The sequence below is a fragment of the Vitis vinifera genome, chromosome 1 (genome assembly GCF_030704535.1).
Source record: "Vitis vinifera cultivar Pinot Noir 40024 chromosome 1, ASM3070453v1".
NCBI lineage: Eukaryota > Viridiplantae > Streptophyta > Magnoliopsida > Vitales > Vitaceae > Vitis > Vitis vinifera.
Window position 1 is genome coordinate 3,805,558 of NC_081805.1, and position 15,533 is coordinate 3,821,090.

At 36.4% G+C, this 15,533-nt stretch overlaps 3 protein-coding genes across 12 annotated transcripts; all 3 read left to right on the plus strand.

Annotated features, from left to right (window-relative positions):
- The first annotated feature begins 1,312 nt into the window (after positions 1-1,312).
- Positions 1,313-9,861, plus strand: LOC100256160 (putative zinc finger protein At1g68190). Of its 10 annotated transcripts, none has more exons than XR_009466244.1 (7): positions 1,313-1,585; positions 2,109-2,787; positions 5,121-5,492; positions 6,190-6,417; positions 6,505-6,789; positions 8,112-8,425; positions 9,549-9,861. XR_009466244.1 is itself a non-coding variant. In XM_059738684.1 (6 exons), exons 2-5 carry the CDS (start codon positions 2,266-2,268, stop codon positions 6,367-6,369), a joined length of 975 nt encoding a protein of 324 aa, XP_059594667.1. In that variant the 5' UTR covers positions 1,313-1,585; positions 2,109-2,265; the 3' UTR covers positions 6,370-6,417; positions 8,112-8,548. The 10 variants fall into 10 exon arrangements, 2 of the variants coding, with proteins under 2 accessions (XP_059594667.1, XP_059594663.1); XR_009466254.1 differs by having other exon boundaries at positions 2,109-2,653; positions 2,753-2,787; positions 6,190-6,789; XR_009466253.1 differs by lacking the exon at positions 6,505-6,789 and having other exon boundaries at positions 2,109-2,653; positions 2,753-2,787; positions 8,112-8,486.
- Positions 7,580-9,669, plus strand: LOC109123405 (putative zinc finger protein CONSTANS-LIKE 11). The gene is made up of 3 exons (XM_019222993.1): positions 7,580-7,612; positions 8,112-8,425; positions 9,549-9,669. The coding sequence occupies exons 1-3, from the start codon at positions 7,580-7,582 to the stop codon at positions 9,667-9,669; spliced, it is 468 nt and encodes a 155-aa protein (XP_019078538.1).
- A 1,243-nt stretch (positions 9,862-11,104) lies between the features above and the next one.
- On the plus strand, positions 11,105-14,554 carry LOC100242335 (zinc finger CCCH domain-containing protein 15). The gene is made up of 3 exons (XM_010664656.3): positions 11,105-11,270; positions 11,890-12,634; positions 13,725-14,554. The coding sequence occupies exons 2-3, from the start codon at positions 11,906-11,908 to the stop codon at positions 14,049-14,051; spliced, it is 1,056 nt and encodes a 351-aa protein (XP_010662958.1). The 5' UTR covers positions 11,105-11,270; positions 11,890-11,905; the 3' UTR covers positions 14,052-14,554.
- Positions 14,555-15,533: the final 979 nt, after the last annotated feature.

The window sequence follows — 15,533 nt, forward strand, 5'->3', positions numbered from 1 at the left end:
TAAGATTATGGGTGTAAAAAGGTATGATTTTGTCGTAGTTTGAAGAAAAATTAGTCCAACTAACATGGTCGATTTCTATTTAAATTAAAATCAAATCAATCTTTTAGTAATAGAAAAACGGAACCAAATCAAGCTTGTTTATAGTTTATTTGATTCGATTTAAATGATGAATTAGATGCAAGTTAATGTATGCATTTAGTCCAATTCAATTTAACTTGCGTTAGAAGTTTAAAATATTAAAAATATATTTAAAAATTAATTTGATTATAATATAATAATAATTAATTATTTTAATATGAAATATATATATATATATATATAATAGCAAATATTAAAAAACTCATCCAACATTGAAAAATAAAAAATTATAATATATGAAAGTCTTGGAATCTTGATTTAGTTCATATTAAAAAACTCATCCAACATTGAAAAATAAAAAATTATAATATATGAAAGTCTTTGGAATCTTGATTTAGTTCATTTTTTAATAAATTTGATTTTCAAAATTTTAAAATTATACCAACCTTTTACAATTATTGAAAATTTTCAAATGATGGTTAGACCGATCAATTTTATTGATTTTCATTTAAGGGGTGTTTGGTAAAATTTAATATCTATTACTTAATAACTTAAATCAATTTTAAGTTAAATTATAATTTAAGTTATTGATTTAAAATTATTATTTAATTCTTACTTTAAGTATTAAGATTATTTAATAAAATTAACTTATAAATTATTTTAAATCATCAAATTAACATATTTATTCTCATAAATTATAATTAGGACAAATGAAGTCAAGTAACAATGTCGTGAAATAACAAAGAAGCTTATAAAGGTAACTGAGGTAAATGAAAGTAAAAAATTAGATTTAAGAAAAGCTAATTATCTTTATTTATTATTTTAAATTATATTTTATTTTAAGTTATATTATTAAATTATTTTATCAAACATATTTAATTTATTTAATAATTTAAATTAAGTTATTAAATCAATTAAGTTTTACGAAACTCGGACTTGCACTTGGATCAGGACATGAACCTTTAATATGTATTTATTTACGTTTCTACGAATGACTGGTAACGTTTTAGTCTTCTCATGGTCTGCCTTATCGGTTCTCAGTTCTCATTGAGATTTAAGTTTATAAATTGAAAATGCGGCAGCTACCATGGTCCTGACACCAGGTGATTTTGTCTCACAATGGCCTAGCTGTTGTCGCTCCATCATCAACCACGCGGCAAGCTCCCACTGGATTGAGTGGCTAAACTTTAGGATCACATGACAAACTTCACATGCACACAGATAACGTCGGCGGGCCCACTTTTGCCACGCGTCGGAGTCCACGTAAGAAGCCCCCTGCCCAGAAATGACCACGTCAGATCAAAAAGGTAAAGATAGAGAGACGGAAACAGCGGATAGAAGAGAGAAGAACTGAAGAAGCTCAGACTCAGCTGATTCTCCAGAGGAAGGCTCTGCTCCAAGCCCTCTTCTCTATGGCCACGCCTCCATAACTAGTGTTAGGGCTTTCCAAGTATACACAAACACTTAAACTACTTATATTTTCTTGGCAACCAAACGCGGTTGACAGGTGCGTTTATTCTTGTTCCTCTACTGCTTCTTGTTCATGAATTTAAATCACGGTTGATCGTGAACTTCAAATGTTTCTGAGCTCAAATGAACTATGCATCTACTTGTGAATTGTTCCGTTTGGTTTCCGAGAAATCACATGCAATAAAGAAGGAAATCTTGGAACCCCCTAGGAAATTCCGAATTTCCTATATCTTTTCCTATTATTTCTCAGCAACCACACAGACTTAAACGCCTTTTGGTTGCTGAGAAAGGATAACAGGAGACTCTACAACCATCTAGTTTAATTTGGTTGAGTTTTTCAATTTTGGGAAACTAAAGAGGAAGATTCGGGATTTCCGACTGAGTTTTTCCGTGGTGAGATCTTCTAAGTTGATAGCTGAAGAAATACAAAGAGGACTGGCTGGCGTCGTCCATTTGATAGGTTCTAGTATGCCGATTTCATATTAAATTTATAATGTTAAGGCTTGATCATTATTTTGGTGGTTGAAGTTGAATCTGAATTTAAATTTTTCTATGACTAGGTGTTTTTTGGGATTGGAGTAGAAACAAAGAAGAATCATGATTTCTTAAGGAACTGAAACTTTAATGCTATGGAATCTGGGTTCAAGAAGTAATTGAAACTCAGTATTCAAATGCTATTGGAACCTTGGGGTTCTTTTATGGTTAGGAAATAAGGTAATGGAGAAAATTTGTGAATTTTGCACATCTTTGAGGCCAGTTGTTTACTGTAAGGCAGATGCAGCACTGCTTTGCCTTTCATGTGATGCAAAGGTTCACTCAGCAAATGCACTTTCCAACCGGCATCCTCGAACCCTACTATGTGAATCATGCAAATGCCGCCCAACTTCTCTTCGATGTTTAGATCACCGGGTGTTTTTGTGTCGTAATTGTGACCGGAGCTTGCATGAAGTTTCTTCACAACATCATAGACGGGCGATTAGAAGTTATGTGGGATGCCCATCTGCTAAGGATTTTGTGGCATTGTGGGGGTTTGAATTGAACGAAATGGAAACTGTTGCTCCTCGAGATCAGTTTGTTTCTACTTCATGTGGTCCTCTGGAGCAAGGTGTGAGAAATTCAAGCTTTTCAAGACATTCTTGCCAACAAGATGGAGTCTCTTCATTGGCTTTTGAACTAAACTCCTCAATTTCAATATTTGGTGCAGAATCTGAGGTGGGATCGAGCACACAACAAAGTAAGGTAGGCAGGACTTATCTGAATTGGTAACTGTCTAGTTCATTAATTGTCATCTTTGATATTCAACAGTTCTCTTAATTGGCATTATTGATCTGATTCAGCATGTTATTCTGCTGGTATATAACATTGATGATCTTTTCAATTGACAATTTTAGGGGTTCAACCACAGAAAAAGTGGTGATACATTTGGAAAAGCTTATGAAGTCCATACAAACTGCATTTGAGTAATACGTGAGATGCACAGGGATAAATTAAAGATGTACATGTCCACTATTTTTTTTTTTTCAATATTTTCTTACTTTTCATATGCTGAAAGTTTGGAGTTATGAATAAGTTTCTGTATGTATGTATCTTTTGCTTACATAGGTTTTCTATGTACTTATGCAGCATCCCATTGAGTTGATGTTTGAATAGTCAATTCTTTATTCCATTTTCAAATCACAAAGAAGAAATTATTTAAACAAATTGATAATGATATGTTGCTTCTATTGACTCCTAACCCAAAAATTATAAAGCAATAAGAAATAAAATATTTTAAAATACGTGCCTCTGATGAATTTGATAAAAGGATTATCTTCCATAATCATGATAATTTAAATATTTTCTCCAAATGGTTCACTACTTGATATACTTTTGATACTCATTCATACCCACCAGGTGTATTGGGTAGCCCTCAAGGTCTAAGAGTTGAGCAGCTGCATAAGAGAACTCAATAGAAATTTGAAAACATAAAATGCATGATCTAGAATTATTTTTTATACTGATACAAACTTTTATTAATCCGAATACTGAACGTATTATTTAGTTTTTCCAAAGACGGTTATATGATCAGAGTAGGTTATTGAATGATGCTTTAAAGAAAATAGTAACTTGGGATAATTAAAGGTTCAACTGGAAAACATGTGTCTTCGGTCCATATAATTTTGTGTAGTCTGAAATTTAGTTAGATGAATGATCAATATCTCATGTTGATCACTACAGATGACTTCTACTTTCTGCAAAAAAAACTGAATTGACCCTCATAAAACTAAAGATTGTCAATTTTTTTTTTCTCGCTGATAGGGAGTTAGTAGTGGATTTCTGAGACAATTTTACATCCTGTACTTGCTTTATCGTTACCTGTTAGATATTTTCCTTTTATGAAAATGTGAACTTTTGTTTGGTATTTGCTAATATTAAGAAAATTAAAACTGTTGTTTTCATTCTTTGTTTAAAGTTACTTTCTTCGTGGACATGATTTTAGTAATACTCCTCCAAGAATTCTTTGTAGTTTAAATATAGACAACAAGAAACACTAGTGCTGCTTGAGAACCATAAAAGAAATAAGGTCCTATGGTAAATTTCATGTCAGAGCAGTTTAAATATATTCTTGTCACTTTCAGGAGCAAATTGGACTGGTTTTGAAATTGATTTGTCTGATATCTTTTGATTAATTAATTTGTAATGATAATGTATTTTATACACCAACCTGAATAGGTTAATCTTTTTCTGCTCTCTGTTTGAAAATATTCCATTTTTATATTGCAGTTATGATCTCAACATGGATAAAGAGTGTTGGATATTATGAATATTTCCGTAAGTGTTCTAAGTTATGAGGGAAAAAAGTTATGAAATGAAGATGTATTTGTGAAGATTATATATGGTAAATAGAGATGTGAGAAAGAGTGGAAGACATCTGGTGGAGGGAGAACTCACAGTTCAGGGTTTAGATACAAGAAACAGGGAAATATGAGATGTTTTAGTCCCATATTTCCATGGATATAGGCATGATTGGCCTAACTACGTTCAAACCTCATATACCTTTGTACTCGGATTGTTTTATCTTGTGTTCTTGTACTAATATGTTAAGTATTAAAGCTTCCACCTGAACAATGATAGCTAACAGCTAAAATAAGTTGGGTAAAAGACAGTGTGCTGCTCCTGGTGATGGAGAATGATGATGAGAGTCTTCTCCAGATATAGCAAAAATCTACATCCTTATTACATAGGTTTCAAGGGCAAAATTTATACCAGATTTTCAACCTAGTTTACATATCATACCTTCCTTGTTTTGGTTCTGGTTTTTCTTTTTGTTCGTTAGGTTTTTGAATAGAACAACCTCCTTTTCTGTTGATGGATTTTGGTTGTTAACTTTCTTGGTATAAATCTTGAATCTATTTTCAAACTGAAAAGAAAATGGAGTAAAATCACTTAAGCATGCTAAGGGCAATCTGGAGTTATTGCTGGTGGACAAAAGTATAGACTTCCATGGTTTTCCTGGGGCTTTTGTAAAGATTTTGCATATAAAGACCTCTATTTAGTTGCATCGCTTATTACTGTGGTTGTTCATGCTACAGGCATTTTACAATGGACAAGGGCAGCAAAAAACATCTGTTATTTTGCAGCAAATTCTTGATTTGAAAAGGCTACAGCTCACTGACAGGAAAAACACATCATCTCTGATACGTGGCCAAGAACAAATTGATATATCTTCATCTAAGTTTAGCACTTCACAAAGGCTTGATGATGATCTTGATGAGCATTCACAAAATTCGCTTGGTATCTGTTCTGATCTTCAGCAAATGGATAGTCCTAAGCAGGAACTGAAAGTGGAGCCTTTTCCCTCACCATTTTCTCAACTGGAGCAGTTATCATCTTCTTCAACTGTTGGAATCCCTTTGCATGGAGACCCCTTCTGGCAATGCAAAAGTCCAATTCAGAGTAGCCAGGTTTGTTCATTGATGTGATAAATCATATTTTATTTGTTCAGACTGTTTACCCACAGTATTGTTATGCTAGGAAATCTTTGTCTTTTTGTGATAGAATGTCTTATTTATGAAGTTGGAAATGCACATTATTATTGTTATTATTTTAAATTTTGTTTGCAACTAATAGCACAGTGAAAACTGAATGGTTTAATAGTGAAACAGGAATCTGTAGTCATCCCCAATAGTTGGGACAAAGGCTCCGTTCAGTTTTCTTGCATTTTAGCTTATTATAAATCTGAATGTCTTGAAGTTGTATGACTTGTTTCTGATTCTTGAGACTAGGATGCATTTTTAGCTGTAACAAGAGTATGCAAATATTTTAGAATGCTTATTTATGGCCAACTTGTTTCAATGAGCATATACCTCACTTGAATGAGATTCTAAACTTAGTGTTGGACTGTTAGAGATACCATTTTACCCTTAGCATACTCTATTAAAGAATAGTTGTGGTTCACAAGAAAAGTTTGGTAGTATGCAATCTATCAACATAGTTCTGTAAACAAAATTAGATGATATTTTTAATGCATTATTGGGAAAAAAAAAATGAAGCTTGTTTCATGTATGGAAAATGTAACATTTTATGGAAATATGAAATTTTGTGTTTATTTCTTCATTATGGTTAGGTTCCATATAAATCTTCTCTAATTGGATTATGCAGTTGTGGTCTCAAAATATGCAAGATCTTGGAGTTTGTGAGGATGTTAACTGCTTCGATGATTTTAACATTCCTGATGTTGATCTGACGTTTCAAAACTTTGAAGAGCTCTTTGGGGGTGATCAAGATCCAACCAGATTACCTGTTGACATTGAAGATGTGACGTATTCCTCCTTGGAGTAGGATACATCCCTTGATAAATCGGATGATGGCTGTACAAGAGTTATGGAGGTTTGAACCACTACTTGTATCAAATTTATTTCAGTGTTTCTAGCAATTATTACAATCTCACCATGAAAGCTGAAAATTTTGATACAGTAGGATGGATTGCTTCCCTGAAAAGAAGCTCAGGAAATACTGGGAAAATGAAGGGAACATGTTATTAGGTCAATAAATCAAAGCACTACAAGTAACAAGTGAGAAGAGCAGAGTGTGAGAAATATAGTGTGGCAAGATCAAGCACTGCCATGGTGGATACATTGGCAGATATTGATAAATGAGTGAAAATTTGTTCCAGTTTTGGAATAATACATCCACGAGTGTGTTGCATTTGTTTGAAGCTCAATGCGAAGCTAGATGAATTTCTCCTGTGGTGATCGCTTGGTAAAATGAAGCAGAATTATTCATTTTAGTGTTTCATTTAATTTTATTTTACGACCAGTCGGGCATTTCCTATGATGAGGTTTAAGTCCTGGATCTATTTTGAGGGTCCATTTGGATCATGGAAAATACTAGGGAAAAAAAAAGGGAAGGAACCTCATTGTTTGGTTTTCTATGGAAGTACGAAGGGAAATAAAATATGAGAACTTTTTATGAACTTCTACATTTTTAAATTCTTATTCCCTATATAAAAGAGGGCTAAGAACAGTGAAGAGGCAAAATAGAAAAAATGTTTTGGGTTTATACTTTTTTCTTTCTCTTTTTCTTTCCTTCTCTTTTTCCTCTTTTTTATTTTTTCCCTCCTACTTTCCCTCATTCTTTCCATGATCCATATGGAGCCTAAAGCTTTACCTATAAAGCCCCCTGTGCTTCTAACAAAGTCTTCAGCGGGTTAAATCAACAACATTCATGGTGCTTTTTTATAAGATCTTGAGAATTTTTAAGTTTTTCCTTCTTTTTTTTTTTTTCTGATAGATAAAGTGACCCAGTGGTGACTTCTTGCTGGTTGAAATCATGCTGAGTCACCTGTATACAACAAGTCTTTATGCTGTTGTAGCTTAGGCTCCTATTAGTTCTTGCTGTTTTACTTGTTTATTTACTAAAAGCTTTTCGCTACCTTTGCATGAATGTATTATCACAAGCAGTGTTGTCAAAGGCAAGTGTCTAGGCTTCTGCAATTATTTCTCAAACCTAGGGACATAGGATGCACTGAAGAGCCTTAGTGTTGCTTTTCATGGGAGTGCTTCAGCGGTATCTAGTGCTAAAGGTGAAATTTTTTTAGGTGGATGCTTATCTAAAACAGGTAAGGACACTACTGGATTGTGTGCTTCAGATTAAGTTGCATAATTCAGTTTAAATGTAAAAAGCTATTATATGCTTAAACTCACTCATTTATCATGAACCCTCCAGGTTGTGACCCAACAATAAATTGTTCCACTGTAGAAATAATAGCAAAAATTAGATGATAAAATTGGTTTGGACTGTGATATTCACCTTTCTGACTATTCTTTGATTGAATCCATCAAATGGGGAGTAAGATGGTCCACCTAGACTAGAGGCCATCAATGTAGCCTGGTATTAGCATTTTGGCAAATTCTGGGTGTGAGTTTTGCTTCTCCTTCGAACCTGTGTTTAGCTTGAGGCTTTCCAGGAATTAAATGTTCATTGTTGCTGTCACTGTAGAATGTAGATTTTTGGGTCATTGGGATTTCTATTTCTAACTTTGTATTTTGTTTTCCTTTTTCTGTTTTCATCTGTGATGACAGGTTGCTTCGGTGGTTTCATCTGTTTGTGTCACTATGTCAGCTCATGTGGACAAAGACACAGATCCTTCTGACCAAGCTCATCACTTCTCCACAAGCGTGAATTCTCACTGCCCAATTCGACCATCCTTTTCGGCTATGTCATTCTCTGTTTCAATACTCAGTCCAGAAAGCAGTAGTACTGATTATCTCGATAGTGGACTTTCACCTACGACAACACGAGGGCCTCCATTTGATTCATCTGATCTGGAGAGTGCACATTCAGAAGCCAGAGAAAATGCCATGATGAGATACAAAGAGAAGAAGAAGGTCCGAATGTAAGTAACAAGATTATCTCCCATGTTCTTCTGGATCATCAATGTCATGGATTGCTCTAAGGTCTCTCTCATGAACCACCTATTACTCACCAATTTATCCAATTTCTTTAACTAGTTCTCCAATAACAGGATTTCTGCTTACTTGAATCAGACCCTGACATCTCTTTCTCCCCTCCCAATCCCCATCCTCATCCCCCTCTTCCTTCGATTTCTGGGCTACTCTTAGGTCCCACCCACCCTTTGCTAGTCATAAATTCTAACCTACCCTGCCTTGGGCTGTCATAGTGAGGTGTTGAACCCCCTACTTCCTTTTAAGCAGACAAGCTCTTAATACCCACTGAGCTAGAAAAACAATAAATTTCTTATTTTAGTACCTAACTGATACCTGCAGTCGTAAGCAACCAACCTTAGTACCCATCATATATAGGACTTCAACATCATTTCCACCTCAGGGTTTGTATGAATGATGCCTTTCGTTTAGCCAAGTCAAAGAACGAAGTTGCTTTCAAGTTGGTATTAACAGTAGAGGTTTTAAAAGACTACTCGCACCCTAATGTCTCAAGGTCCTAGGAGAATACTAAAAAATTAACTGAACAAATTTCCTTGGAAAGGCTTGAAAACCCTTAATAAAAACCTAAAGGATAGAAGAATTCCCTTTCCCATGATATTTTCACACATTTTATAACATAAAGTAGAAGAAGCAGACTAAAAACATTTTAGCTGTTGATTATAATCATCACTAAGAACTTGTTTACTGTTAAAATTCAAGGATATAATATTTGACTAACAGCTAAAGAACTGTTGACATACACTTCAGTGTGAGAATTATCCGTAGAAACAATCGGTGTATTTACAGGAATAAGCATCCAGGAATGGTTAAAACTAGTAGGCAGTAATCATCTATGTGGCTCCCTTTTGCTAAAAGAACCCACATTTGAAAAGATTAAGATACGGATGGTTTTATTATTAACCCAAGCCTATGATATCAAGATTTTAAGTTTTGTACGTCTGCAACATTACATTTCCCCTTGTGTATTAATGGTTGCTGAATAAGTTCTTGGTAGGGTGCAACTGGGTATTAATTTATGCTCTCTTATGGCAAATTGTATCTTATTATTTTCAGGAATGAAAAGCAAATCCGACATACACCTCGGAAAGCTGATCCAAGAAAGCGGGTAAAAGGTCAATCACTAAAAGCAGAAGGCTACGAATCTGACAGTGTCAATGCGACACCAAGTTATTGAAGATAACATTCTATTTTTGTATTTTAGTTTGTTGTGTACAAGATCAACCCCAGGGCAAATTAATGACATTTCACTGGTACTTGTCATGTTTGTTACTTAATTCCAACCAATTCTTTTGGTCCCTCGTGTAAAGGTATGTATAATATCGGTTCTAAACGAGCTATAGCTGCAAAAATTAGGCCTTGGTGTTAACAGAAGTTGCCTATATCTGCTGCTTATCCGTAGAATTCGATATGGATACAGATTCGAAACAAATCCACTTTGTCTGCAGTGTGTATATATATATATTCACTTCTAAATTAAGGAATTCTATCATCTTATTAAACAACCAGGCCACCGAATGACTTACCACGTTTTTATTGTGTTTTAGAAATGATTGTGGTATTCAAAATGCAAGGTCTATGGTCTGGGTATTCTTTTGGTAGGCGAAACCCAATTATACACGCTTTTTGATGATTCAAATTTAAAGAGAATCCAGATCTTAAAGGAAAAACATTATGAGGTCAACGAGAATGAGAAGAATGTCGTGGCTAATTTAACAACTTGTGGGATCATGTGGTTATTCACCAAACAATATTAGATTTGATAGGGGAGCTATAGACAAAAGAGGTAGTTAAAGTTGTGTTAAAGAAGCAAACTCCCCAAAACCATGATGCCTCCTTTCCTGAATCCCACAGGTCCTAATCTTCCTCATAACTAGAAATTTCGAATGCCCCAAAACCACCACCACCCTCCATAAACTTCCACACCAAGCAAACTTTCTAATCAAATACCCATCTCTAACCGCAACCATGCACCTTACATACACCCTTGCCTGTGTTTCATCCCTGCCACCATCTAATCTTCCTGCCCAAGCATTATATTCTAGACATAACCATAACCATAACAATCCCATTCATGGGAATAATTATTGGGACCCTTATCTGCTGTTACACTAACTAAAAACATAATGCCATTGCCATATATCTCAGTTCCATATACCGTTATTTTTATATATTGATTTACACGAAATTAAAACCCTTTTGGGTCCAAGAAACATCGAAAAAGCATTGCCGTTGGTGGCAATTGTGATTGCACGTGACTGACGGTTTACTGCTAACAACCACGGGCTCTGCTCCTCTGTGGTGAATCCCTCTCCATTGTGATTAAGCGCCCCCATCGTAGCCACACATCGTGTAGTGATATCAATCATACTACATGTCCTATTCGATCAAACCGTTAAACCATTTGACTACCCCACAGTCTTCTTCTTTCGGACAATTTCTCATACCGTCTGGTGGTGCATGAGAAGCTAATGGCTAAATTGTCCTTACCCAAGGCAAAGAAACTTCCAAACGTGTAGGGGCAAGTAGAGGAAAAAATGATGTGGGCCATTGCAGGCCAATGGCTGAAGGGCGGTTCTGTTAGTGTTAACCGTTTAAGATTCGCCCCCCATTGCACCGAGCATGCTCCCTCTGAACACCTCCAACTCTCTCTATAAAGCCATTCATTCTCTCCGTTTCCCTATTCTGTTTTTCGCTCTAGAACTTTCTTTCTCCCCCCCTCTCTCTCTCTGCGGAACAAGAGAAGAAGCTCTCTCCCCTTTTTGACACCTGGTTCAGGTGATACTTCTTTGATTTATGCCGTAGTAGCTTCTTTCCTACGCCTGTTTCCTATGGATTTTCTAGGGTTTGTGCAATCTTTATGGGTAGACTTGGATGTTATGATACTAGTTTCAGTAGTTTCCCCCGGAAGATTATTTTATTTTGCTGCTTTTCAATCCTCCAACAAACTTTCAATTGTCTTGTAATGGATTTTTGGTGTTTTCAGCATTGAAGCTAAAGATCTTCATTAAATTGTTATTTGATTTGAATCTTTCTGTTTGATTGTTTTCTTGTGTTGTCATTGAATCTGAAGATTAGAAGTGGTTTTAATTTTTTTCTCTGATTAGTGTTCATTTAATTTTCGTTGTGAAATAATTATTGAATCTGAAGAATAGAAGTACTAGTTTTAGCATGTTCATTGAATGCAGATTTTTTTTTTCTTTTTTTGATCAGTTCTTGTGATTGATTATTGAATCTCAAGACTAATCCTGTGTTAATGATCTGTTTTTTTTCTTGGAAGCTTTCTCTATTTCCTTGGTTTTGTGAATGCTTTAGATCTGAATTTTGAACAGAAAGAAACTATCCAAAGTTTTCTTTAATGTTATAACTGGATTATCTTTTTCTATGGTATTTCCAGCAAGAACCCGACGCAAATGCAGAAAGACATTTCCATCTCTCCTGGCGGCATTAAATTCTTCTCATCACCGGCTGGTAACCGGTCGGACGGCCTCGGTTTCCCTTCTCTCTACTCTTCCATTTTCTCGCCAAAACCATCCCTCTCAAACTCCGTCTCACTCACACCGTCCGAGTACTCTACCGATGAGGATGTCAACAACAATAGTAACAACAACAGCACCCCAACCTCCATAGATAACGTTCAAGCACTCGAAGTCCCATATTCTCCGCCGTCTCGCCTCATATACGAGCACCAAGACCTCATCAACCGCCATAACTTGTGCCTCAATCACCTCCGTGAAACCGCTCAAGAAGCCGAAGTACTTCGTCACGAGAACTCGAATCTCCGCATCGCCAACAGAGATCTCAACAAGCGATTGAGTCTCCTGATCCAAAATTCTATTCAGAACCGATTCGTCAACTCTGAGTATTCTTCCTCGAGGTCAATGGCTGATGAATTTCGCCGTCTCGGTCTTGGAGATGGTAACGAGACTCGTAGTTGGGATGATGAAATATCTAATGAGAGTCCAACGAGTGTGATCGAGAGTGACCGGGTCGAGAGGATTGACGTGGAACGAATTACGCTGCCAAAGAGCATCTCCGTGAGGTCGAATGGGTACTTGAAGATGAGTCAACCCGGAACGAGTGAAGGTGGTCGGACTCGGATCCCGAATCGGCTTCGAACTACGAGCCCACTCAATGGAACGGTACGACGAGAGAGATTTGCCAAGTTCCTTTAAGACAATACCATGCTTGTTTCATTTCTGATTCTATCAAGCCAGAGGTGTTTTGGGGTTTTCACGGTGCTCCACGTGTGTCCAATGAGCTGATCTGGACCACCGTGAAAGCAATAGAACATTACTGGCATCAACAGTCACCGCGTTTTATTTTCACGTATCTCTTAAATGGAATTTCTTGTGAAATGGCACACGGCGATCTTTTATTTTTGTCTATTGGCACTTGATGGCACGATACCTACACCAGTGGGCTTCCGTTCCATGTGCGTACTTTTCCCGGCTGGAAAAGCAAAGGCCATAGTCTTTCCATGCATCCACATGTTTATTTTTCAAGAAATGCTGAATATGACTACGAATTATCTACATGAATAGATCGAAGTAATAATTCCTCGTCATTTTTCAGAAAATTACACTCCTATTGTGATATGTAGCATTTTTACAAATTATGCATAAAAAGATTTAATTATGCAAGAATCGACATGCTATATCATTGCATTTGTTAAGCTAGAATAGCTGTAGTTCTTTCCTATTACGTGCAAAAGAGCAAGATGCGTGGCTGTATCCAAGATAATTCAAGAAGTTTATGGAATCAGTTAGATAAAAATACATAATCAGCAACGACAATAACACATCCCCATTATAATTTGAGTTCACATTTTCAGTCTTTTGGGGCGAGAATTTGTGTTATTTACCTAAAACTATGAGAAAAGAACAAAAACCTGTGCTCTTGCTGTGGCAAGTGGGCTTTCATGAGTATCCAAACGAATCTTTATTAGGCTCCAGATTGCCCGTAACTTTACACACAAACTTTGCTATAATAGGCCCAAACTGCGCGAGTGTAAGAACTAGAAATAGGGACCGTTAGACATTGTAGAATGCCGTACCCCAATCATCTAGTTTAATAAGAGGACAGACCACAAGATAGGGTTATCGAATATCGTCCGTCCCAATGCAATGGCTTTCAACTGTTTTAATTAGTTTCATCACTCCGATGGTTAGTAACATGATATTAAAACATCAATATATAAAAAGTTTTTGAGTTATTTGTGTAATGATGCAGCAAAAGGTTTACGTGCGTGGAGTCAAGAAAGAGGAGGAACCAGTGGAACTGGAGGTGTACAACCAAGGCATGTTCAAGACTGAGTTGTGTAATAAGTGGCAGGAGAGCGGCACTTGCCCGTATGGCGATCACTGCCAGTTTGCTCATGGCATCGAGGAACTCCGCCCGGTCATACGCCACCCACGCTACAAGACTGAAGTCTGCCGCATGGTCCTCGCTGGTGATGCCTGCCCATATGGTCACCGCTGCCACTTTCGCCATGCCTTAACTGAGCAGGAAAGGTTCATGGGACAACTCCAGCCAAGGGCAATCAAGCTGGACAGATAAACAGTAAGAAGCGCACATAGACTGACGGAAGATGATGGACCATAAATGATAATCCTGTTGCTGAGAGCACTGTGATTGCGTAAGTAGAGATGTTTATAATTCTCGTAAAATGGTAAATAATACTGATGATGTAGTAAGTATAAGTATAAATATACATAAGGTAAGAATAATAGTATCGTAAGATAGCTGGGTGCATGAGGATTACACATGTGGGAGGTTATTGGTCCAGAAGGTTTGAGTTCTAGGAGAATCATAGAGAGGCTTTGCTCTTTTATTATTTCTGCATCCTTTTCCCCTTTAAATGTGTTGTGATATTCGATCCATCATACTTATGTGGGGCGTTTTGCTGATCTCAACCCGAGCGAGCAACCGAAGCAGCTCTTTGTAATGTTCTTATTTCAATTCTGCAGAGTAATCAACTTCTTCTAATTGGACATATCATTCAGTAACGAGTTCTGTCATTTTTAATAAATTTTGAGACATATTTGAGCGTTGGTGTCGAACATCTTTCTTCGAGTATGCAATTTGGTTTTTGATGCATGATTTTACATTGGATGGTTTAAATTGCCTGTGTCCAATAAGTCCATTTTCATAATGCCCCACCCACTAACGCACAGACCCTACAGGCCCAAATCAGACAAGGATCGGCCCAATGATATAAAATCATGGTCAAACCACAGGAGGGTAAATAGTTTTAAGCACTTTGGGAACCCGACTAGATTTTAGTTGGTGAATCCACATTTTACACTAGTAGTGTCAGGGGTTGACTTTGGAATGGCTCTTGCAGAGTCTTAAGAACTCGGTCCCATGTAATGAACTTCAAGCGAGATGGGCCTTTAAAGTGTCTAGATTTTGGGCTCAAGCCAATGAAGTGCAAGCGAGATGGGCCTTTATAGTTTCTAGATCTTGGGCTCAAGAGAACTGGGCTCTCCACACGGCGCAGGTTCATGATAGATTTCCGAAGTAGTAGCAGATGCTGCCGTTGGAACCATGATGTTTGTATAATTATCGTAGATTCTGATTTTCTTACATCAGTGAGAAAAAGGAGAAGGAATTCTCAACTCGTAATTATACATCATAGTTCACTTCCATCCCAATTTAAATTCGACAACTAGACAACCCACACCTAACACGAGTGCTGCATCAAGACAGCTGGTGGGGTTGAGTGGTGAAATGGTCTTAGGTAATTTTGTTATGCATGAGGTTTGATGAAAACATGTTAACGTAAGAATATAAATATCAAACGTGTTAATTCAAAAAAATGAAAATAAAGCAATACAAACTCAAAGAGTACAAAAGTATGAAAATAAAGCAATCCAAACTTAAAAGTCCATGAGGTTTTAACATGACAAATCATGTCTATTTACACAAATGAGTGGGAATAATTTCATTATATAATTACTAAATCTTAAAACATTTTATATTTCTTTTTTCTTGTATCTATAATGTGAATTATGAGTCTCTTCCTCTACTAAGTTCTAT

Excerpts from the sequence above, each read along its gene's own strand:
- LOC100256160 (XM_059738680.1), top strand. The coding sequence starts at position 2,266 with ATGGAGAAAATTTGTGAATTTTGCACATCTTTGAGGCCAGTTGTTTAC. Across the intron at positions 2,788-5,120 it reads CGAGCACACAACAAAGTAAG|GCATTTTACAATGGACAAGG; the intron begins GTAGGCAGGACT and ends TTCATGCTACAG. Across the intron at positions 5,493-6,189 it reads GTCCAATTCAGAGTAGCCAG|TTGTGGTCTCAAAATATGCA; the intron begins GTTTGTTCATTG and ends TGGATTATGCAG.
- LOC109123405 (XM_019222993.1), top strand. The coding sequence starts at position 7,580 with ATGGGAGTGCTTCAGCGGTATCTAGTGCTAAAG. Across the intron at positions 7,613-8,111 it reads AGCGGTATCTAGTGCTAAAG|GTTGCTTCGGTGGTTTCATC; the intron begins GTGAAATTTTTT and ends CTGTGATGACAG. Across the intron at positions 8,426-9,548 it reads GAGAAGAAGAAGGTCCGAAT|GAATGAAAAGCAAATCCGAC; the intron begins GTAAGTAACAAG and ends TATTATTTTCAG.
- LOC100242335 (XM_010664656.3), top strand. The coding sequence starts at position 11,906 with ATGCAGAAAGACATTTCCATCTCTCCTGGCGGCATTAAATTCTTCTCA. Across the intron at positions 12,635-13,724 it reads CGAGCCCACTCAATGGAACG|CAAAAGGTTTACGTGCGTGG; the intron begins GTACGACGAGAG and ends GTAATGATGCAG.